The following is a 25,269-nucleotide window of genomic DNA, read 5'->3' as shown; positions in this document are numbered from 1 at the left end:
CCCTAGTGTCTCAGACTGTAAAGAATCTGCCCAGGATGCGGAAGACCTGGGCTCAATCCCTGGGTTGGGAAGATCCCCTGGAGAAGGGAATGGCTACCTACTCCAGTACTCTCACCGGGAGAATTCCACGAACAGAGGAGGCTGGTGGGCTACAGTCTATGGGGTCACAAAGAGTTGGACATGACCGAGCAACACACACACACACACAACAGAATACTACTCAGCCATAAAAAGTATGAAATATTGCCATTTGTGACAACATAGATGGAACTTGAGGGTATTATGCTAAGTAAAATAAGTCAGACAGAGAAAGACAAATACCATATGATTTTACTTACACATGGAATCTAAAAACAAAAACACACAATATGAAATTCACAGGTACAAGGATTCTAATGGTGGTTGCCAGGAGGGTTGGGAAGGTAAGCAAAGTTGGTTAAGGGGGTCAAGAGGTATAAACTTCCTATCAATAATGTTTTATAATATGTTGATGTATGATAAATGATGTAGACAGACTTATTATGGATGTCATTTTGCAGTGTGTATAAATACTGAAGCATTATGATGTACACCTGAAACTAATATAATGGTACATGTCAATTAAAAAGTGAAGGATTTTTGGAAAGTGGGACATGACACTAAAGTTCATTTATAATGTGTGAAACTTTGATTAAAACATAAAAACTTTATTAACTGAACTTTGTTAGTTAAATCACCATGATATATACTTAAAATATCTTAGTTGCGTCAATTATAAATCAACAAAGCAAACATTTTAAATAAATAACTTAAAACAGGAGAAATGTGAGAAAACCTAGAAAAAAACTCTGGAAAATAATGAGCTGGGGACTAATACTACCCTAATTTTCATTGCATACCATTCTCTAGTATTTGAATTTTTTGGACTGGTACATTTTTTAAATTGAAAAACTTTACTTTTTAGAGCAGTTTTTGGTTCATGGCAAAACTGAACAGAAAGTATGGAACGCTGTCATATAGTCCAACTCCCCACATATGTACAACTTCCCTACCATCAGTATCCAGCATCACAGTGGTGTGTTAGTTACAAATGGTCAACCTACACTGGCACATTATCAATACCCAAAGCCCATAGTTTCTATTAGGGTTTACCCTTGTACATTTTATGGGTTTTGACAAACATATAACAACATGTATCTACCAATGTAGTATCATACAGAACAGTTTCACTGCCTGAAAAATCCTGTGCTCTGCATATTCAGTACTTTCTCTCCACTAACCCCTGAAAACCAGTAATGTTTTCACTGTCCCCTTAGGTTTTACTTTTCCAGAATGTCATATTGTTGGAATCACAGAGTATAGTCTTTTCAGACTGCATATTACTAAGTGAAAGAAGCCATTTAAGTTTCCTCCAAGTGGCTTGATAGATCATTTCTTTTTGGTGCTGAATAATATTTCTGTGTCTGGAGGTAAGTTTTCTTATCCATTTACTTACTGGAGGACATCTTAGTGGCCTTCCAAGTTTGGGCAATTATGCATGAAGTTGATATATAAACATCTATATTCAGTTTTTTTGTGTGGATTTAAGTTTCAATTCATTTGGGCAAATATCAGGGAGCACAATTGTTGGTTTGTACTATAAGAATACACTCAGTTCAGTTCAGTCGCTCAGTCGTGTCCAACTTTTTGCGACCCCATGAACCGCAGTACGTCAAGCCTCCCTGTCCATCACCAACTCCCGGAGTTCACTCAGACTCACGTCCATTGAGTCAGTGATGCCATCCAGCCATCTCATCCTCTGTCGTCCCCTTCTCCTCTTGCCCCCAATGCCTCCCAGCATCAGAGTCTTTTCCAATGAGTCAACTCTTCGCATGAGATGGCCAAAGTACTGGAGTTTCAGCTTCAGCATCATTCCCTCCAAAGAAATCCCAAGGCTGATCTCCTTCAGAATGGACTGGTTGAATCTCCTTGCAGTCCAAGGGACTCTCAAGAGTCTTCTCCAACACCACAGTTCAAAAGCATCAATTCTTCGGCGCTCAGCTTTCTTCACAGTCCAACGCTCACATCCATACATGACTACTGGAAAAACCATAGCCTTGACTAGACAGACTTTTGTTGGCAAAGTAATGTCTCTGCTTTCCAATATGCTATCTAGGTTGGTCATAACTTTTCTTCCAAGGAGTAAGCATCTTTTAATATCATGGCTGCAGTCACCATCTGCAGTGATTTTGGAGCCCAAAAAATAAAGTCTGACATTGTTTCCACTGTTTCCCAATCTATTTCCCATGAAGTGATGGGACCAGATGCCATGAGCTTTAAGCCAACTTTTTCACTCTCCTCTTTCACTTTCATCAAGAGGCTTTTGAGTTCCTCTTCACTTTCTGCCATAAGGGTGGTGTCATCTGCATATCTGAGGTTATTGATATTTCTCCCAGCAATCTTGATTCCAGCTTGTGCTTCTTCCAGTCCAGTGTTTCTCATGATGTACTCTGCGTATAAGTTAAATAAGCAGGGTGACAATATACAGCCTTGACGTACTCCTTTTCCTATTTGGACCCAGTCTGTTGTTCCATGTCCAGTTCTAATTGTTGCTTCCTGACCTGCATATAGGTTTCTCAAGAGGCAGGTCAGGTGGTCTGGTATTCCCATCTCTTTCAGAATTTTCCAGTTTCTTGTGATCCACACAGTCAAAGGCTTTGGCACAGTCAATAAAGCAGAAATAGATGTTTTCCTGGAACTCTCTTGCTTTTTCATGATCCAGCAGATATTGGCAATTTGATCTCTGGTTCCTCTGCCTTTTCTAAAACCAGCTTGAACATCAGGAAGTTCACGGTTCATGTATTGCTGAAGCCTGGCTTGGAGAATTTTGAGCATTACTTTACTAGTGTGTGAGATGAGTGCAATTGTGTGGTAGTTTGAGCATTCTTTGGCATTGCCTTTCTTTGGGACTGGAATGAAAACGGACCTTTTCCAGTCCTGTGGCCACTGCTGAGTTTTCCAAATTTGCTGGCATATTGAGTGCAGCAGTTTCACATCACCATCTTTCAGGATTTGAAATAGCTCAACTGGAATTCCATCACCTCCACCAGCTTTGTTCATAGTGATGCTTCCTAAGGCCCACTTGACTTCACATTCCAGGATGTCTGGCTCTAGGTGAGTGATCACACCATCGTGATTATCTTGGTTGTGAAGATCTTTTTTGTACAGTTCTGTGTATCCTTGCCACCTCTTCTTAATATCTAATGGACTGGAATGGGTGAATTTAACTCAGATGACCATTATATCTACTATTGCAGGCAGGAATCCCTTAGAAGAAATGGAGTAGCCATCATGGTCAACAAAAGAATCTGAAATGCAGTACTTGGATGCAATCTCAAAAATGACAGAATGATCTCTGTTTGTTTCCAAGGCAAATCATTCAGTATCACAGTAATCTAAGCCTATGCCCCAACCAGTAATGCTGAAGAAGCTGAAGTTGAAGGTTCTATGAAGACCCACAAGACCTTTTAGAACTAACACCAAAAAAAGATGTCCTTTTCTTTATAGGGGACTGGAATGCAAAAGTAGGAAGTCAAGAAACACTTGGAGTAATAGGCAAATTTGGCCTTGGAGTATGGAATGAAGCACGGCAAAAATTAATAGAGTTTTGCCAAGAAAATGCACTGGTCATAGCAAACACCCTCTTCCAACAAGACAAGAAAAGACTCTACACATGGACATCACCAGATGGTCAACACTGAAATCAGATTGATTATATTCTTTGCAGCCAAAGATGGAAAAGCTCTATACAGTCAGCAAAAACAAGACCAGGAGCTGACTGTGGCTCGGATCATGAACCCCTTATTGCCAAATTCAGACTTAAGTTGAAGAAAGTAGGGAAAACCACTAGACCATTCAGGTATGAACTAAATCAAATCCCTTATGATTATACAGTGGAAGTGAGAAATAGATTCAAGGGACTAGATCTGATAGAGTGCCTGATGAACTATGGAATGAGGTTCATGACCTTGTACCGGAGACAGGGATCAAGACCATCCCCATGGAAAAGAAATGCAAAAAAGCAAAATGGCTGTCTGGGGAGGCCTAACAAATAGCTGTGAAAAGAAAAGAATCAAAAAGCAAAGGAGAAAAGGAAAGATATAAGCATCTGAGTGCAGAGTTCCAAAGGATAGCAAGAAGAAAAAAGAAAACCTTCCTCAGCGATCAATGCAAAGAAATAGAGGAAAACAAAAGAAGGGGAAAGACTAGAGATCTCTTCTAGAAAATTAGAGATACCAAGGGAACAATTCATGCAAAGAAGAATACATTAGTTTTGTAAAAAACTGCCAAACTGTTTTCCAAATTTTCTGTACCATTTTGCTTTCCCACCAGTAATTAATGAGAATTCTATTATTCCACATCCTCACCAGCATTTGTTGTTGTGTTTTGGAGTTGGCTATTCTAAAATCCAAATGTAATAATAGTTCACTGTTGTTTTAATTAGCAATTCCCTAATGGTGTATGATGTTGAACATCTCTTCATACCTTTATTTGCCATCTGTATGCCTTCTTTATGATGTATCTGTTTATGTCTCTTGCCCATTTTTTAAGCAGGTTGCTTGTTTCCTTACTGTTGATTTTGGGAGTTATTTGCATATTTTCAGTTACAGTCCTTTATCAGATGTGTCTTTCATAAATATTTTCTTCCAGTCTGTGGCTTATCCTCTCATTCTATTGTCTTTCACAGAGAAGTTTTTAGTAGTAGTGAAGTTCAGTTTAGCAATTATTTCTTCCATGGATTATGTTCTTAATGTTATATCTAAACATCATCACCAAATTCAAAGTGATCTAGGTTTTCTCCCATCTTCTAGGAATTTCATAGTTTTGCATCCTAGGTTCAGGTCTATGATCCAGGTTTTGAGTTGATTTTTATGAAAGTTGTAAGGTCTGTGTCGAGATTCATTTCTTTGCCTGTGACTCTCCAGTTGCTCCAGCACCATTTGTTGAAAAAACTATCTGCTCCATTCTATTACTTTAGCTCCGCTGTAAAAGATTAGTTGACTAGCATAATTTGGGTCTATTTCTGGGCTTTCTATCGTGTTCCACTGATCTATTTGTCTATTCTTTTACCAATTCCATACTGTTTTGATTACTGTGGTTTGTAGTAAGCTTTGAAGTCAAAAGTGGCAGTCCTCTGACTTTGCTCTTCTCCAATATTCAGTTGGTTATTGCATCTTCTTAAAGAGAAAGAGAATACCAGACCACTTTACCTGTCTCCTGAGAAACCTGTCTGTGGATCAAGAAGCAACAGTTAGAACCAGACATGGAACAATGGACTGGTTCAAAATTGGGAAAGGACCACATCAAGGCTATATATCATCATGCTGCTTATTTAACTTATATGAAGAATACATTGTGTGAAATGCTGGGCTGAATGAATCACAACTGGAATCAAGATTACAGGGAGACAATGTTCACTACAGCACTATTTACAATAGCTAAAAAATGGAAGCACCCTAGATGTCTATCAACAGATGAATGGGTAAAGAAATTGTGGTACATATACATAATGGTTATTACTTAGCCATAAAAAAGAAGGCATTTGAGTCTGGTCTAATGAGGTGGATAAACCTAGAGCCTATTATACAGAGTGAAGTAAGTCAGGAAGAGAAAGATAAATACTGTATACTAAAGCATATTTATGGAATCTAGAAAGATGGTACCAATGAATTTATTTGCAAGGCAGCAGTGGAGAAACAGACATAGAGAACTGACTTATGGACACAGGGAGAGGGGAGGAGAGGATTAGACATATGGAGAGAGTAACATGGAAACTTACGTTACCATATGTAAAATAGATAGCCAATGGGAATTTCCATTATGTCTCAGGGAACTCAAACAGGGGCTCTGTATCAACTTACAGGGGTGGGATGGGGAGGGAGATGGGAGGGAGCTTCATGAGGGAAGGGATATATGTATACCTATGGCTGATTCATGCTGATGTTTGACAGAAAACAACAAAATTTCTGTAAAGTAATTATCCTTCAAAATAAATAAATAAAAAGATTACCTTTTAAACCTCAGATGTGCAGATCATACCACTCTAATGGCATAAAGTGAAGAAGAATTAAAGAGCCTCTTGATGAGGCTGAAAAGAACAGACTGAAAAAGCTGGCTTAAAACTCAACAGTCAAAAAACTAAGATTGTGGTATCTGGTCCCATCACTTCATGGCAAATAGAAGGAGAAAAAGTGGAAACAGTGGCAGATTTTATTTTCTTGGGCTCCAAAATCATGGTGGACTGTGACGAAAGCCATGAAATTAAGATGCTTGCTCCCTGGAAGGAAAGCTATGACAAACCTAGATAACATATTAAAAAACACAGGCATCACTTTGCTGACAAAGGTCCATATACTCAAAGCTATGGTTTTTCCAGTAGTCATGTATGGATGTAAAAGTTGGGCCATAAAGAAGGCTGAGTGCTGAAGGAATGCTTTCAAATTGTGGTGCTGGAGAAGACTTGAGAGTCGTTTAGACAGCAAGGAAATAAAATCAGTCAACCCTAAAGGAAATCAACCCTGAATATTCATTGGAAGGACAGATGCTGAAAGCTGAAGCTCCAACACTTTGTCCATCTGATGCGAAGAGCCAACTCACTGGAAAAGACTCTGATGCTGGGAATGACTGAGGGCAGAAGGAGGAGGGGGCAGCAGAGGGTGAGATGGTTGGGAGCATTACTGACTCAATGGACATGAGTTCGAGCATATTCAAGGAGGTAATGAAAGACAGGGAAGCGAGGACCATGGAGTCTCAAGCAGTCAGACATGTAAGTGACTGAACAACAACAAATTGCCTCTCCATATAAACGTTAATCAGTTTACTGATACCTACAAAATAACTTGCTAGAATTTTGATCAGGATTGCATTGAATCTATAGATAAGGTTCATAAGAACTGACAATCTTAACAATATTGTTTTCCTTTCCACGAACATGCGATCAGTTCAGTTCAGTCGCTTAGTCGTGTCTGACTCTTTGCAACCCCAAGGACTGCAGCACGCCAAGCTTTCTTGTCCATCACCAACTCCCAGAGCTTGCTCAAACTCATGTCCATCAATTCGGTGATGCATCCATCCAACTATCTTATCCTTTGCTGTCTCCTTCTCCTCCTGCCTTCAATCTTTCCCAGCATCAGAGTCTTTTCCAGTGAGTCAGTTCTCATTAGGTGGCCAAAGTATCGGAGTTTCAGCTTCAGCATCAGTTCTTCCAGTGAATATTCAGGACTGATTTCCTTTAGGATTGGCTGGTTTGATCTCCTTGCAGTCCAAGGGACTTTCAAGAGTCTTCTCCAGTACCATAGTTCAAAAGCACATCTTCAGCACTCAGCTTTCTTTATGATCCAACTCTCATATCCATATATGACTACTGGAAAAACCATAGCTTTGACAAAATAGATCTTTGTTGGCAAAGTAATGTTTCTGCTTTTTAATATGCTGTCTAGGTTGGTCATAGCTTTTCTTCCAAGGAGCAAGCGTCTTTTAATTTCTTGGCTTCAGTCACCATCTTCAGTGATTTTGGAGCCCAAGAAAATAAAGTCTGACACTGTTTCCATTGTTTCCCCATCTATCTGCTATGAAGTGATGGGACTGGATGCAATGATCTTAGTTTTTTGAATGCTGAGTTTTAAGCATCACTCTCCTCTTTCACTTTCATCAAGAGGCTCTTCAGTTCCTCTTCACTTTCTGCCATAAGGGTGGTGTCATCTGCATATCTGAGGTTATTGATTATTTCTCCCAGCAATCTTGATTCCAGCTTGTGCTTCATCCAGCCCGGCATTTCGCATGATGTACTCTGCATATAAGTTAAATAAGCAGGATGACAATATACAGCCTTGACATACTCCTTTCCCAATCTGGAATCAGTCTGTTGTTCCACGTCCAGTTCTAACTGTTGCTTCTTGACCTGCATACAGATTTCTCAGGAGGCAGCTCAGGTGGTCTGGTATTCCTATCTCTTTCAGAATTTTCCACAGTTTGTTGTGATCCAGCCAAAGGCTTTGGTGTAGTCAATAAAGCAGATGTTTTTCTAGAACATGGAATATATCTCCATTTATTTCTTCTTTGATATATTTTATCAGTTTTACAGTTCTCCTCATATAGATCTCTCTTGTAGCTGTTTTATGAGATTTGTATTTAATTTTTACAGTTTTGATGTAAATGGTAGTATGTTTTTAATTTCAAATTCCCCTTGTTCACTGCTGGTATACAGGAAAGTGGTCACTTTTGTAAAGTGATCTTGCATCCTGTGATGACTTTTGTAAAGTGACCTTGCATCCTACAATGTTGCTATTATTACTTATTAGTTTTTTTTTTTGGTTGCTAATTCTTTTGGATTTTTTCTACATAGGCAATAATGACATCTTTGAGTAAAAATTTTATTTCTTCTTTCCTAATCTGTATACTTTTTCTTGCCTAATAACATCAGCTAGGACTTCCAGTACAATGCTGAAAAGCATTGGTGAGAGAGGATGTCCTTGACTTGTTCCTGGTCTCTTTGTTGTTTTTCACAGTTCTGGAGGCTCAGAAGTTCAAAATTAAGGTGTCTGCAGGACCACGCTCTCTTAAATGCTGTCGGGATAAACTGTTCTGTGCCCTTCTCTTACCTTCTAGTGTTCCCTGATTTGCAGTTGCATAACTCCCATAGTCTCACAGTGTTCTTCCTCTGTCTTCACATCTTATAAAGATATTACTTATATCAGACTAAGGGCCCACACTACTTTCTATGATCTCATCTTCACTGATTACATCTGCAATGACTTGATTTTCAAATAAAGTCACATTCTGTAGTGGCATTGGGAGCTTCAACACATCTTTTTGGAGGACCCAATCCAACCTATAAGAAGTCTTTACTATGTAAGTAAAACTATGCTAAGTTGCTTCAGTCATCTCTGACTCTACTGATTGCAACCTGCCAGGCTCCTCTGTCCATGGGATTCTCCAGACAAGAATATGGCAGTGGGTTGCCATTTCCTTCTCAGAGATCTTCCCAACCGAGGGATTGAACCCACGTCTCTTTTGTCTCTTTACTACCTGCACCACCTGAGAAGTCCAAGTAAAACTGACAAATTAGTAAAACAAAAACAAAAAAATCCACAAAAAATCCACCAGGACAAGAACAGGCAATTAACTCTCATAAACTATATATACACACACTCACACAGATATAGCACACTACATTTAAGAATTCATGAATCCTTCCTCTAACCCTGTTCCTCCACAAGACATCCTCATGTCAATGACTGACACCAACCTGCATCCAGTTGCTAGGGACAAACCAAGGCATCATTCAGGAATCCCCCCTTCCCCTCATTAACCACAACCGAGGATCAGGACTATAACCAAAAGTAGGGTCTGGCTGCTTGTCATTCAAAAAGTCAATAAAGAGGCAAGGTTGTTGGAAAGGAAAGTTTGCTTTACTTTGGATGCCAGCAGCTAGGGTATGGGGGGTGTAGAGGGTGGACACCTGTCCAAAGGCCAACTCCGCCCCCTGAAAATCAGTGGACAAGAGCTTTTATAGGCTGAGGGAAGGGGCTACATGCAGAAACTGTACAGTCAGCTCTGACAATCACCTTGAAATTGGTCATCAGTGGTCTGATCAGTGTCACCTTGGTTGTTTTAAGTACAGTTAGTCTTCAGTTTCAGGGTTGGTTTGTTCTCACTTCTTTGAAGCCAATTCTTGGAATTGTGGCAGCTTATGTCATGGTTTCCCTGGTGGCTCAGAGGTTAAAGCGTCTGCCTGCAATGTGGGAGACCTGGGTTCGATCCCTGGGTCAGGAAGATCCCCTGGAGAAGGAAATGGCAACCCACCCCAGTATTCTTTCCTGGAGAATCCCATGGACAGAGGAGCCTGGTGGGCTACAGTCCATGGGTCGCAAAGGGTTGGACACAACTGAGCGACTTCACTTCACTTCATGTCATGGTTACAGTCTGGTCATTATGTGGTTAACTTCTACCTGGTTGGGGTTTCAGTAACCATAAGACAGCTCACAGGATTTGGCTCAGAATGTTATCTATAGTGCTTGAGAAGGAAGGAAAGGTCCTTGACTTTGTTTATGGACTAAATTATTATTACTTGGTCTCCTTGACTGCTTTCCTTTGTTTCTGCATGTTCTTACTTCTCTGATTAAACTTACTATGTAGCTAAAGTTTTCCACAGACAAAAGGCAGAGGACGTACAAGGCAATGACCTCAGGGTCCTGCTGTTTTATGACCAGTTGATTTTACTTCATTGGTACCTTCCATATCCCTCCAGTTATCTAGTCGTACCACCTACAAAGCTACGATGATCTCTGGTCCGGACTACTACTGCAACCTCCAAGACAAATCTCTTTGATTCCACTTTTGTTCCCTTACAGTAAAGTGAAACTGGTTTGTATGGGGCAGTTTCAGTTTTTACTTGTTGTTTGACACCCTGTCCAGTTAGCAACCTCTTTCATTTGCAAAAGGATCCCCATCTGGATGATAAATTATATGGTCACCCTACCTTACAGTCTTTTCTTCTCAGAGTAGCTAAAGTCACTTTTTAAAATATAAATTAGATCATGTTATTCCCCTGCTTAAGACCCTTCCAAGATTTCTTATTACATAAGAATAAAATCCAAATTCCTTATCGTGGTCTACAGGCCTTAGCCAACTCTGTCCGTCACTTACATTCTAGCCCCACTGGCCTTTTGATTCCTCCAGTTAGTCATGCGCCTTCTTATTTCCAATCTTTGCTTTTGCTACACCCTTTGCTGTTACTTTATTCCCCAAGATCTTCTCCTAACAAATCTGTCATTTTGTTCTCAGATCAAATATTAACTCTTCAGAGAGGTCTTCTTTGAAGACACAATCTAACGTTCCCAAACCCACCTAAGTTGTTCTCTATTATACTGTTCACTTATTTCTTAGTTTATTGCTATTTCCCCACTAGAACATAGGTTCACTTTCACCTTGTTCGCCTTTGGTACCCAGGGACAGAGCATGTGCTCAACAAGTATTTAATGAGAGAATGAATCACTACCTACAACCAAAAAAAAAGAATTAAAACCATGACAACTCACAGAATCTAGCTATCAAACCAGCAAATACTGAAAAACCAAAAATGCCTTACTTTTCTTTCTAACACTCTCTGTATCATCTGATAGGACACCTATGTGATTGTTTACTCTTTGTCTCCCTCTGACTAAAATGAAATCTCCACAAAAACAAGGACTTGGTTTTGTATTTTTAGCTGCATTCTTAGCAACTGTATGCCAACAAGAGTGTCTGGCATATAGTAAGTGTTCCATAATTATTTACATATTTGGTAAATTGACAGTATCTAGGGGTAAGTAAGTAGTAGAGAAAGGGGTACGGTGAGAATATAATTGGTGTACAATTTCTGTAGGAAATTTGACAATATATATCAAAAGTCCTGGAAGAGGGCATACCTTTAGACTTAGCAATCTCACTTCTAAGAGGAACTTATCCTAAACAAACGAACAAAGGTACAAAGATTATTTATGAGGAAATTTCTGACTTGTTTTATAATAGAGAAAATTTAGAAATGGCAGCATAATACCCATTTATAGGAAAAGGTACATGTAATTATAAATCTGTATAATGAAATACATTATAAATATTGGTGAAAATGTATATTTGTTGATGTAGAAAAGTGTATTAAGACAAAAAGGCAAACCAAAGAAAGAAGTATAGCAAGATTTCATTTTTGCAAAAACACAGTGGGAGACACATTTGTGTATGAGCGCACACTGGCACTCACAAAGAAAAGTTTAGGCAGGCATACTTCAAAATGTTAGCATTGGTTATCTTTGTATGGTGAGATTAATGGCAATTAAAATTTTCTTTTGTATACATTTCTCAGCCTTTGTAATTAGGCCAACCAAAATTAGCTGAACATGTTCTGCTTTTATAAGTGTGTGTGTAGGGGGAAGAGGGGGAAGCAATAAATATAAACACAGACACATTTCATCAACTTACTGAAGTCTAAAGCCCAGGTTAAGACCAGAAGTTCAGAAACATCAACTTCAGCATAGGAGGTGGCTTTCTGATTTCCTGAATTCAAGCAAGTTGTTTCCCCTCAGTCAATATTTGCAAAAAAGAAAAAAAAAATCACAAAACTTGTTTCTTTTATTTCATTGCTTGCCAAGCTTAAGAAAACAGCATAAAGGGTAGCAAAAGCTATCATTTATGTTGGGCACTATCCTTGCATTGTTTCATTAAAAACCTTCTAATGGTCCTGCCAGGTAGGTATTCATGTTCTCAAATGCAGAAGGTGAAAGAGACAACAGAACTTGCCAAAGCTCCCAGAGCTGTTGGGCGGTTGGGAAGTAGAGTTGGGGGAGTTCTTGATTTAAACAGAGGTTTCTCTGACCTCAGGGCCTTGAGGAAAAGCTGAACAAAGGTGCTTAAGAGTCTCTTAATGCCTCTGATATTTGTGTGGTTATCCTACCACCCTTATAACTTGCAAGAAGGATAAAAGGAGAACCAGCCAGGAATTCTGAGAAAGCCGGAGTAAATATCTGGAGAAGCGAGATTTACACTGGGTGCTACTCTGGAACGTACCTTTCACTTCTCTTCAGTTCTAAACGGCTCCCACTCAAAATGCTTGATTGAGTGGTCATAGAGGAGGAGGGGAAGTTTGTGAGCACCCCTATGTATGTGCAAGGAGGGTTACAGCACATATCACAGACTTGGCTAAGGATGACATCTGGACACTTGAAGAAGGAAGCTGGCTCAGGATGACGGGAGGTGGACACCACTTGGGTGGAAAAAGCAAAGTTGGTAGGAAGTACAAAGTTAAAGGGGGACTGAGAAGGAGGAGGAGGGAAGAGGAAAAACTAGGAGAGGCAGTTGAGGGTTATTCTGCAGTACTTTTTTCTTCCACCTTTTTTCTTTCTACTTACTTTCCCTTGATGATCTCAATCATAATTAGACCTTCAGTACTTCTTTCTATTTAGATAATTACCAAATCTTTCCAATCCTGACTGTTCTCCAGAGTTCAAGTCCTCTGAGGCCCAAACTGAATGCAGCTTTTCTGCCACCTTAAGCCTGCTTCTGTTATATTCACTCTCACCACCAAACGACCATCTGAACTGCTCTCTCCCCCATTCCATCAACCACTTTCATCCAACAAATATATCTAGTATGTTCCCCCCCTCACTGTACTAGGGACATCCAGTCACTTTTACCTTGAAAATCTCTTGTCTGTCCATCTCTTCTAAATTATTTACTGAAAGTTATAGAGAATTCCTCTTGCTTGAACCATGGCCAACACAGCAGTATAAGTTAATTGGTTTTGCATGCCATTCATTCTTATAGTGACCTCCTAGATTTAACACTATACCTGAGACACAGAAGTGGCTCACAGTGGAGGCTTAGGGACTCAAAACGCTGGGAAGGGGATTGGAGGAGCAGAAGCTGGACTTGTATTGATTAAGTATTTACATAGGAAGAAAGGCATTTACAAATAACATCAGCTTGACAATTCTGTTATTTCTGGGGTGTGGCTTTAAGAGGCTAGGAAGATTGTTGGAAGTCTGATGTTGAGAGTCTCCTGATACCGAAAAAGCCTCGCCCACCTCCCATCCTTTTGAGTATTCTATAGCTACTTGTTGATTCTATCACCTTCTATGACAGAAGCCAGGAATGCTGTGTTCTTCATCGTATCCCCAGCTCTTAGTACCACCTGGCCCATAGTAGGGGCTCAATAAATATCTGTGGAGGATTCTAGAAAGGCAGGGACCATAGATGTTTTATTCACCACTTTAGGCAGAAGGACAAAGACGAGCCCGAGGGGTAAAGAAATCGTGGATATTTCCCTCCCTATTCCTTTAGAGCTTGGTAAATGTTTGCGAAGCGCCATAAACCGCCCTCCCGCACAACTCCAAAATCTGGCCCCTCGCTCGACTGCCAGGCCCTGGAGCTTGGCCACCGTCGGGCCCAGGCCCCAGCTTCCCTCCCTCCCCGCCCGGGCTCCTGTTACCTCTCTGCACACATCTGTACACACCACAGGCCAAACAATTACGCGCTCCCGCACGCCCGCCTCGAGGTCCGGGTCTCCTCAGAGGACCCCGTATGTCCCCGGCCCCCGCCCAAGGCTCGGGGCAGCCCGCGGCCTGGCCTGAGGACCGCCGCCGGCTGTGGGCTCCAGCGGCCCCCACACCTGGCGCGCCAGGACCTCGTCCATGTGCCCGGCGGCCACTCTCCAGCCTCAGCCGCTCTCGGGCTTGAGCGCGGAGCCCGGGAGGCCCAGCTTCTCGACCCGGGGCCCGCCGCGCTCCTCGGGGCGAGTAACACCGGGAAGGCGGGAAGCGGCTGCAGCTGCGAGGCGCCCGGGGGCGGGCGGCGGAGCCGCGGAAAGCAGCGGGCTGGGCCGAGGGCTGTGCGAGCGGCGGGGGCTCCGGCCGCAGCGGGGCTCGGCGAGCGGCGGCTCGCTCACTCACCACAGTCCGGCGGGGCAGCGCGCCGGGGGTCCGGGACAGGGCCCGGCGGAGCCTCCGCGCCCGGCCCGAGCGGGTCCCCCCGGAGCTCTCGGAGCCGCTGTCGTCCGAGATCACAATGAAGTCCTCCATGGCTGCGGGACCGGCCGAGGCAGCGCGCGGGCGACCAGCGACCCTGGCGGCAGCGACTTCGGTTCCTGCCGCTGAGGTGGGGACCGACGACAGCCAGAGCTCTCAGCCCGCTGGCCCCGCCCCTTCCCGCCCCGCCGGCCCCGCCCCCTGCCCTCCGGGGGCCCGCCCCCTGGCGGCGGGCGGCGGGCGGCCGAGTCAGGGCCGTCCTCACGGTACTTGGCAGGGGCCCTGGTTCTCCCTTCCAGAGGAGAAAACGGAGAGGAGGGGAAAGATCAAGTCGCAGCCGGCTTGGGCTGGTGTTGGGGCCGGTCGCGCGGGACGCTGAGGCTGTGAGGGCTTTCCCCGCTGCTTCCAACTGACTCCAGTGTGAAGTGAGGTGTGAATAGGCCTTTCCAACCACCATAAAGGGCTTCAACGGACTCACCCGGCGAGGCCCGTTGAGTATGGGGCCCAGGCTTGGATTGGCGGAGTGCGGTTAGGTGGGGGGGATTGACTGAAGGTGGGAGAGCTGGCCTTTGGTTGAGTAGGGGGAGAAAGGCCCCCTTCTTTTTGCACACATGCAGGCCTCTCTGTAGGATCACTTCCCAGAAGTGGAGTTACTGAGTCGAAGGCGCTGTTGCTGTTGTTTAGATAAGTGAGGCAGAATAACTAAGTTGTACCAATTTGCGGGTTTCACCAACAATCTATGTCACTCAGGAATTTAAACTGAGATTTAGAGATTTGTTCAGTTGATAGCAGGATCAGAGATTGGGAAAAAATGCACAAAGAAAAGCAGCGAAGGAGCAGACAGTTGTGAATAGTTAGAGGTAATGAAGAGCAAAAAAGATAACCCAGTGGACGGAGAAGTGGTCAGTAGTTCATATAGGATAGGAATTGTGTTACAATAAATGTGGAGTATTGACCCAATCTTGCTGCTCAGGCTCTAGCAGTTTGGCAACATGTTATTAACAGATCCAAAGGAAAATGAGTTTATCAAAAAGGGAATTGGTTCCTAAAGGAATGGCTATCAGGTGCTATCTAAGCACCTTCTAGAGCAGCGATTCTCAAACCTTAGTGAGGATCAGAATCACCCACGAGGCTTGTTAAAGCAGACGCCTGGACCCCACCCCAGAGTTTCTGATTTAGTAGGTATGAGGTGGGGCCACCCAAATTCATTTTTAACGAGAACCCAGGTGGATGTCAGTGCTGGTATTGTGGGGTCCACTGCATCGAAAACCCACAGGTCAGTGGCCAACAGATGGTATGTTTGAAATCATGGTATGTTTGGTGGTATGTTTGAAATCATCCTTGTGAAGGGATTCATTAAGTTTTTTATCTTCACCAAATGCCATTAAACATTTAGTTTAACTTCTTTTCTGGGTTTCTGTGACTTGCACCTGTGTTACGACTTCTTTTCATTCTCCTTAGCTGACTTAGTAAGTCCTCTAACTTACTCCTTAAATTAAAGAGTTCCTCATGATCTTTGCATACTCTGCCTACACAATCTCAACCATTTCCAATGCTTTAATGATACTTTTTATGGTGGTAACTCCCATATGTTTATCTTCAGCCCAGCCCTGTCTTCAAAGTTCCAGATGTATATATCCAAATGTCTGTTGAGCCTCACAGGCTTCTCAAGTTGAGTATGTCCAAAAGTGAACTCAAAAATACCTGTCCCCTACCCTGTGAACTCCGGGAGCTGGTGATGGACAGGGAGGCCTGGCGTGCGATTCATGGGGTCGCAAAGAGTCAGACACGACTGAGCGACTGAACTGAACTGAACTGAACTGAACCCTGTTCTCCAGAAATAAAGCCTGTTTCTTCTCTGTGTTCCCTCCTTCAGTGACTGGTGGTACCACCAGCCAGTATTGCTCAAGTCAGAAATCTGAGCTTTATGCTCTCAACAAATCCTATCTCTTTTACCCCCTAAATAATTCTTGCACTCACTTGCATATCTACGTCTCTCACCTTAGCTCTTGCTCCTGGTAAGTAGGGATGAGGAGAAGGGAGAAAGAATGTTCTCTGCAAGACTGTCTATGAAGAGTTGTCTGCTCATTTTCTTTTGGTTTTTGCTACTTTAGTAACAGTTCTCCTAATGTGTCAGAAGTCCAGATACCAGCTCTCTTACTTGGACTGGGAACATCCTTGCTTTCTGGGGCCTCCCCTGTGCACTCTCTAATGTAGCAGGGGTCAGTCTCAACTCTTTCTCCCGGGACATCCCCATCAGTCCCTGCCAGGGGTAGTCTAATATATAGCCTTTTGTTGTTGGGAGATCCTTGTCTAGAGGAGCTTCGTGGGGAGCGATAGCAAGGGACTGAAGTCTTGGCCATCTTCTGTGCTCTCCAGTTGACTCATGCATGGAGAATTTACAGGTAACTCAAGGAGGAAAGGAATGCAGGCAACTCCCATCTTGGTGCCCTTCTGTCAGCATCAACTAGCTCTCCCCACCCTTCCTTCACCACAAAGGTTATCAGGGGCTTGTTGAGGCAATAGTTCAGTGACTTTGAGACAGGGTCTCATCTTGGGGAGTAGAGAGAGTAGTTTATTGCATTTTAAACTGTGGGAAGGGATTGGAGAACAAAATGAATGGCTTGCATCTTCTTTAGCTAGGGAAAAGCAAATGGATGGTTGCTATCTATAATAAGTGATGTTCATTCATAGATATATGGAACTAACTGGAAAAAATTCAAATATCTACCTCTGTTGCAGAAAATATGATAACGTGATAAATATTAGTAGCTGACTTTCAAGCATATAACTAGTGATAAGACTTTAGGGGCACAGCAGTTTTATGATTGTCTGTATCTTTCTCATCAGCCATCCTGCCTGAAACTCAAGAAATATAGAATCCCTGGGAATGTAATGTGAGTACACTTGCAAAGTTCCTTGTCCTTAGCTGGCAAGCTAAATGGATGAATACTAGCCCTGAGGTTGCCTTTCTTAAAACCATAAGTAGTGTCACTTATGTTTTCTTGGCTATCCTGGATCTTTATTGAAGTAGGCTGTTTACTCAAGACTTCCAAATTTATGATGATGTCTTTTTCAGAAATTAGTATGTATGTGTATTTTTATTTTTCTTCTGGGTGACTTATTTTTTCCAGATTTAATGAGATACAATTGACATATAACATTGTGTAAGTTTTAAATTTGTGATGTTTTGATGTATGTATATGTTGAGAAGTGTTCACCACAATAAGGTTAGTTAACACATCTTTTCCCAGGTAGCACTAGTGATAAAGAACCCACTTGCAGGAGACGTAAGAGATTCAGGTTCAACCTCTGGGTCAGGAAGATTCCCTGGAGGAGGGCATGGCAAATCCACTCCATGCCCCACTCCATGTATTCTTGCTTGAAGAAACCCATGGAGAGAGGAGGCTGGCAGTCTATGGTCCATTGAGTCACAAAGAGTCAGGGATAACTGACTTTTTTTTAACACATAGTACAGCACATCTTTTACGTTACATAATAACCATTTTGTTTTTGTTGTTATGGTGAGAACAGTAAAGAAACGTTCAAGTATATTACACAGTATTGTTATCTGTAGTCATCATGCTATGCATTAGATCCCTGGAACTTATTCATCTTATAATTGAAAGGTTATAATTTTAACCAACATCTTTCCCAGCCCCCAGACACCAGCAGCCCCCATTCTACTCTCATTTTCTGTAAGTTTGCTGTTTTTAGATTTCATGTGTAAGTGAGATCACAGAGTATTTATCTTCCTCTGTACAACTATTTCACTTAGCATAGTGCCCTCAAGATCTATCCATATGGTCCCAAATGGTAGGATTTTCTTCTTTTTTTTTTTGTGGCTGAATAATATTTGTGTGTCTGTTTTGCAAGGTGACACTTCTTCATGACTTATTCCCCTCAATCATACATAAATTGGAAGGATAATGCAGCCATTTATTCCTCAAATGTATACACTAATGAATGAGTTCCCACTAGGTGCCAGGCACGTTGTTAGGGGTTGGGAATGCAACAGTGAGCAAGACAGCCCTGGCCTCAATCTCCACAGTGTTTTGTTGTTGGTCAGTCACTCAGCTGAGTCCAGATCTTTGGAACCCCATGGACTGCAGCACGCCAGGCGTCCCTGTCCTTCACCATCTCTTGGAGCTTGCTCAAACTCATGTGCGTTATGTTAGTGATACCTTCCAACCATCTCATTCTCTGCCTCCCCTTTTCCTCCTGCCTTCAATCTTTCCCAGCTCAAGGTCTTTTCTGAGTCAACTCTTCACATCAAGTAGCCAAAGTATTGGAGCTTCAGTTTCAGCATCAGTCCTTCCAATGAATATTTAGAACTAATTTCCTTTAGGATTCACTGGTTTGATCTCCTTGCAGTCCAAAGGACTCTCAAGAGTCTTCTCCAACACCACAGTTCAAAAGCATCAGTTCTTTGGTGCTCAGCCTTCTTTATGGTCCAACTCTCACACCCATACATGACTACTGGAAAAACCATAGCTTTGACTAGACAGACCTTTGTTGGCAAAGTAATGTCTCTGCTTTTTAATACATTGTCTAGGTTTGTCGTAGCTTTTATTCCAAGGAGCAAGCATTGCCACAGAGATTAGCAATGAAGAAAAAGTATCTCTTGTCTATGAATGAAGAAAAGAAATCCTGATCCCTTACTTTCTTTTTCTGAAATAATTTTTAATTAAAAATTTATAGTACATGAAAAAATAATACATAAAAATGCAAATCAAAACCACAGTGAGATACCATTTCACACCCATTACAGTGGCTCATTATTTTAGAAAAGAAGTGAGGATGGGAAACAAGTTTTGGCAAGGATGTGGAGAAATTGGAACCCTCAATCATGGGAATGTAAAATGGTGCAGCTGCTGTGGAGAACAGTTTGGCAGTTCCTCAAAAAGGTAGAATTACCATATGAACCAGCAATTCTGGATATTTTCCCAAAAGCATTGAAAGCAGAAACTCAAACAGATACTTATCCACCAATCTTCATAGTATTATTCAAAATAGCCAAAGGTGGAAATCAAGTATTCATCAACAGATAAATGGGTAAACAAAATGTGGTATATCCACATAATGGAATTCTACTCAGCCTTAAAAAGGGTGGAAAATATGACATATGCTACACCATGGATGAAAATTGAGAAACCTATGCTAAATATAATAAGCCTGTCAAAAGGGACAAATATTTTACGATTCTACTAATATGAGTTACCTTTAATAGGTAAATTCATAGAGACAGAAAAATATTGGTTATCAGAGGTAGGGGGAAGGGAAATGGGGAGTTATTTAATGGGGGCAGAGTTTCCATTTGGGATAATGAAAAAGTTCTAGAAATGAAGAGTGGTGAAGTTTGTATAATACTGTGACTTTACTACTGAATTGTGCATTTAAAAATGGCTATAATGTGAATTTTATGTGTATTTTAATCACAACATGTGAATACTTTCCTTTTACTAGAAAATTAAACATTATAGACAAGATTAGAGCCCTCTTTGACCACTTCCTTCATCCTGATTCTAGTCACCCCTGTTCAGTGCTTCTGTGCTTACTTCGCTAGAGTTTTTTTTTTTTTTTAATATTTATATGTATTCATATGTACTTAACCAAAATGCTATGTATTTTCAGCTTTATCCAAAAAACATATCTGCTTTAGTATGGAGATGTGAATCCATGGTTTGCAGTGAAAATGTTCTAAGCAGCAAGGCTACCTGGCTTATTAATGGAGACTTCTTTTTTTTTTTTGATGGATATACATCTTTAAAAAGTTTTTTTTTCTTTTTTTCAGTTTTCTTTTTTTGTTGTTGTTGTGGCAGGGTTAGTGCCTGCAGACCCACTTTTGTTTATGCTAAAGCTGGCCAGCTCAGGTTTCACTCCTGCCCTAGGGAACACTCTGTTCTCCTTGCTGAATTCCAGGTATAGACTCCCAGTTTCGGGTCACTGCTCTTTTTTGCACAGGGCTGCTTTAGTAGGCAGTCTCTCAGTGTGCATAACTTTATTTAAATCATTTTCTTTTCCTTTTCCCATTTCTATTACAGCTTCTAGTTTGCAGAAATATCAAATAGATGTCAGAATTTATATTAAAAAATTTTTATCTTCTGTGTTCAAAGATGATACATCCTCATTCTGAGAAAATTAAGGCAATTTAGAATGGTTGAAAAGCAGAATGTATATGCATTTTGATAATCTTTCCAGACATTTCTTAATGTAATTACCCACAGGTGCCAACACATAATTTTACATAAGTAGGATCATACTATGTACATAGTATTGCAATTTGCTTTTTTAAATTAAAAAAGGAAATCTATATAGTTTTCTGTGTCAGTGAATAGATATACAAACCCATTTTTGACTCACAACAATACTTTTAAAAATAGAATGGGATTTGCTCTTATTCTATAGAAAAGCACAAAGAAGCAAACATTCTCCCAACCTTGAATGCTTACAGGGAACAGTTTGTTAAATTAAAAGAAACACATCTATGTGATTAAAAAATTCATACTACAAAAAGTTCCCTTTTTGGGGGGGTGACTTCCCTTGTGGTTCAGCTGCTAAAGAGTCTGCCTGCAACATGGGAAACCTGTGTTTGATCCCTGGGTTGGGAAGATCTCCTGGAGAAGGGAAATGCTACCCACTCTAGTATTCTGGCCTGGAGAATTCCATGGACTATCCAGTCCATGGGGTCGCAAAGGGTCGGACACTACTAAGCAACTTTCACTTTCAAAAAGTTATAAAGTAAAAAGTGAATGTTGAGAGCCACGCTCCCTTTCTTAGTTCATTTACCCAAGGCTAAAATGCCTTTCTTAGTTTCTTGTGAATCCTTCAAAACATACAGAATTATTTACATATACTTATTTCTGTCTCTTTTTTTGTCTTTAACACAAAAGATCATAGTATACAGTTACTTACTTTGCTTTTATCATTTAATACATTATGGGGTTAGTTCCCTAACAGGAAGGTATAAAATATAGTATCGTATAATATAATATGCATGCATGCTACATCACTTCAGTTGTGTCCAACTCTTTGCAACCCTGTGAACTATAGCCTGCCAGGCTTCTCTGTCCATGGGATTCTCCAGGCAAGAATACTGGAGTGGGTTGCCATGCCTTCCTCCAGACCTTCCTGACCCAGGGATCAAACCTGCACCCCTTACGTCTCCTATAATTGCAGGTGGTATTTGCAGGTGGGTTCTTTACCACTGGTGCCACCTGGGAAGCCTATAATATAATATAATATATGATAAATATATTTCTGGGCTGCTAAAAAAGTCAGTTGTTAGAATGTGCCACAATTTATTTAATCAGTTTCCTATCATGGTAACTTTGACTGTTGCTAGAGTTTTCCTTGTTTGTTTATTGTAGGTTTTGATTTTACTGTTACAAATAATATTACAAGAATACCTATGTACTTATGTTACCGAGTCCAAGCTTGTTTCGCTGGCCACACAACAGGCCAATGACTCGGAGACGAGGTGTTGAGGCAAAGTATGTGACTTTTTTGCATTCACAATGAAAAGCAAGTCAAAGAAATGATTACAACATAGAGTCAGAATTGATTCTTCTCTTCAACATTTATCTTAAGAAGTCTTGCCAGCATATCCACAGAGAGAATCCTAAGCAGTGAGGACTGGGTTAAAGGATGTATGTGTCTTACATTTTGAACGAAATTACCAAATTATTTTCCAGAAAGCTTGTATATAATATGCCAACAAAAGTGTCTGAGGACTTGTTTCCTAAAATTCCACAAGCACTGGTTATCAAAAGTTTTAGTTGTTGCCAATCAAATACATTCAAATTAGTTTCTTGTTCTGATTTGCATTTACTGTAGTATGAATGAAGTTGGGATACTTTAAAAATGTTCATTGGCCATTTGTAGTTTTTTCCTTGAAACGTTTATTCACTGTGATTTTCTCCTGGGCTGTTCATCTTTTTCAATAGTTACCAGTAGAAGATGGCGGAGGAATAGGATGGGGAGACCACTTTCTCCCCCACAAATTCATCGAAAGAGCATTTGAATGCTGAGCAAATTCCACAAAACAACTTCTGAACGCTGGCAGAGGACATCAGGCACCCAGAAAGTCAGCCCATTGTCTTTGAAAGGAGTTAGGACAAAATATAAAAGATACAGAGAGACAAAAGAATTAGGGACAGAGACCCGTCCTGGGGAGGGAGCCTTAAAAGAGAAGTTTCCAAACACCAGGAAGCTCTCTTCACCGGCAGGTCTGTGGGGAGTTTTGGAATCTCAGAGGACAACATAACTGGGAGGAAAAATAAATAAAACCCATAGATTATGTGCCTAATGGCAACTCCCAGGGGAGAAGTAGCCCAGACGCTTGCATCCACCACCAGCAAGCAGGGGCTGAACAGGGAGGTGCGGGCTGCGTTGCTTAGGGTAAGGACCAGGCCTGAATGCCCTGAGGGCAATCTGAGGGAGCTCACGTGAGACAGCAACCCAAACTGTGGGATAACCAGAAAGAGAGAGGGAAAAAAAAAAAGGAAAGAGAGAGAGAACTTTTCCATGAAAATCTCTAACCTAAGGCACTGCTGGCGGCTCACAGAACAAAGGACTGAGCAAATACCAGAGGAAAGCTAGCCGGCTGCGGGCTGGCCCATCCCCCGCTGGAGGCAGGGAGGCAGGCGGAGGCAGCCAGAGCTGGAAAGGGGCAATCTTGCCCCAGAGTCAGCATCCTCTACCAAACTGCGAGCAGGCTCCCAGTTGCTAACCAAGACTTCCTGGGATTCTGGACTGTTGACATCCACCAGGAGGGTTGCAGCCAGAGATCAGGGCCTCAGAGGAGACACACGACACACCTGAGATGCCGCTCCTGCTGCGCACCCAGGAAACTGAGCAGCTGGGATGGAGGAGGTGATAAGACTCACTGGCCCACCTAGGGAGAGTGCACTCGCCAAGCACCTGGCCACCTGAGCTGCTTGGACCTGAGAGGGGCACAAAACGCAGGCCCAACCGAGTCTGTGCCTTCGTGGAGTACCCGAGAACCTGAACCTGAGCAGCTTAGACCTGGGAAGTGCACGCAACCCAGGGCCCGCTTTAGGCAGTTCCCCTGCAGAGCAACCTGGAGCCTGAGCAGTGTAGACCAGGAAAGCACACATACTGTGAGTGGGGGCAAACCCAGTGTGGCCCAGACACTGGGAGCACTCCCCATACACGCCAGTGATATTTGTTTTCAGTGTTCCTCCCTCCCTACAGCACGACTGAACAAGTGAGCCTAAATAAGTGACCACCTCTGCCCCCTTGTGTCAGGGTGGAAATTAAGCACTGAAGAGACTTGCAAACAGAAGAAGCCAAAATAAACAGAGGGAACCGCTTTGGAAGTGACAGGTGCAACAGATTAAAACCCTGTAGTTAGCACCAACTACATTGGAAGGGGCCTATAGGTCTTGAGAAGTATAAGCTGGAACAAGGGACTATCTGAAACTGAACTGACCCCACACTGCCTGTAACAGCTCCAGAGAAATTCCTAGATACATTTTTACTATTATCATTTTTTAAATTAAAAAAATTTTTAAAAAATTTTAAGTCCTCTATTACTCCTTTAATTTTCATTTTTTATGACCAACCTAAATAGCATATCAAAAGCAGAGACATTACTTTGCTGACTAAGGTCCATCTAGTCAAGGCTATGGTTTTTCCAGTAGCCATGTATGGATGTGAGAGTTGGACTGTGAAGAAGGCTGAGTGCTGAAGAATTGATGCTTTTGAACTGTGGTGTTGGAGAAGACTCTTGAGAGACCCTTGGACTGCAAGGAGATCCAACCAGTCCATTCTAAAGGAGATTAGCCCTGGGATTTCTTTGGAAGGAATGATGCTAAAGCTGAAACTCCAGTACTTTGGCCACCTGATGCGAAGAGTTGACTCATTGGAAAAGACTTTGATGCTGGGAGGGATTGGGGGCAGGAGAAGAAGGGGACGACCGAGGATGAGATGGCTGGATGGCATCACTGACTCGATGGACGTGAGTCTGAGTGAACTCCGGGAGTTGGTGATGGACAGGGAGGCCTGGCATGCTGCAATTCATGGGGTCGCAAAGAGTCGGACACAACTGAGCGACTGAATTGAACTGAACTGAACCTACTATTACCTTGCGAAAAAAGACCCTATTTTTTAAAGCAAACTTCATATATATTTTTTATTTTTTGATTTTTTTTTAATATTGTATTTTTGAGAGTCTAATGTCTACTCTAGATTTTTAATCTTTGCTTTTTTATCAATTTTGTTATCAATTTTGTACCTTTAATAATCCAATCTTCAATACCCATCTTTACTTAGGAGTGTGATTACTGGCTTGATTAGTCTCTCCCCCTTTTGACTCTCCTTTTTCTCCCCCAGGTCACCTCTATCTCCTCCCTCCCCCTTCTCTTCTCCAAACACTGTGAATCTCTTTGTGTGTTCCAGGCTATAGAGAACACTTAGGGAACCAATTACTGGCTAGATCTGTCTCTCTCCTTTTGATCCCCCCTTTTGTCCTCCTGGCCACCTCTGTCTCCTTCCTCCCTCTTCTCTTCCCTGTGTATCTATGTGAACACCTCTGAGGGATCCAGACTGTGGAGAGCACATAGGGAAGTGATTACTGGCTAGCTTACTCTCTTCTCTTTTGATTCCCCTCTCTCCTCCTGGTCACTTCTATCTCCCTCCTCCCTCTTCTCTTCTCCATGTAACTCTGTGCACATCTCTGGGTGTCCCTCACTGTGGAGAAACTTTTTATCATTAACCTAGATGTTTTATC

The 25,269-nt window shown here is 41.9% G+C and overlaps 1 protein-coding gene across 1 annotated transcript in view; it reads right to left on the bottom strand.

The window, feature by feature from the left end:
• LOC120860976 (SUMO-interacting motif-containing protein 1-like) overlaps positions 1-14,633 on the bottom strand; it is a 74,651-nt gene extending 60,018 nt beyond the window's left edge. The window contains exon 1 of the mRNA XM_040236681.1: positions 14,442-14,633. Coding sequence (XP_040092615.1) covers positions 14,442-14,570 — 129 coding nt within the window. The 5' untranslated portion in view covers positions 14,571-14,633. The remainder of the gene's footprint in view (positions 1-14,441) is intronic.
• Between the last annotated feature and the right edge of the window lie 10,636 nt (positions 14,634-25,269).

Source organism: Oryx dammah, unplaced genomic scaffold, assembly GCF_014754425.2.
Source record: "Oryx dammah isolate SB20612 unplaced genomic scaffold, SCBI_Odam_1.1 HiC_scaffold_11210, whole genome shotgun sequence".
NCBI lineage: Eukaryota > Metazoa > Chordata > Mammalia > Artiodactyla > Bovidae > Oryx > Oryx dammah.
The sequence above is the reverse complement of the archived record's forward strand: the minus strand, read 5'-3'. Positions and strand labels throughout refer to the sequence as shown.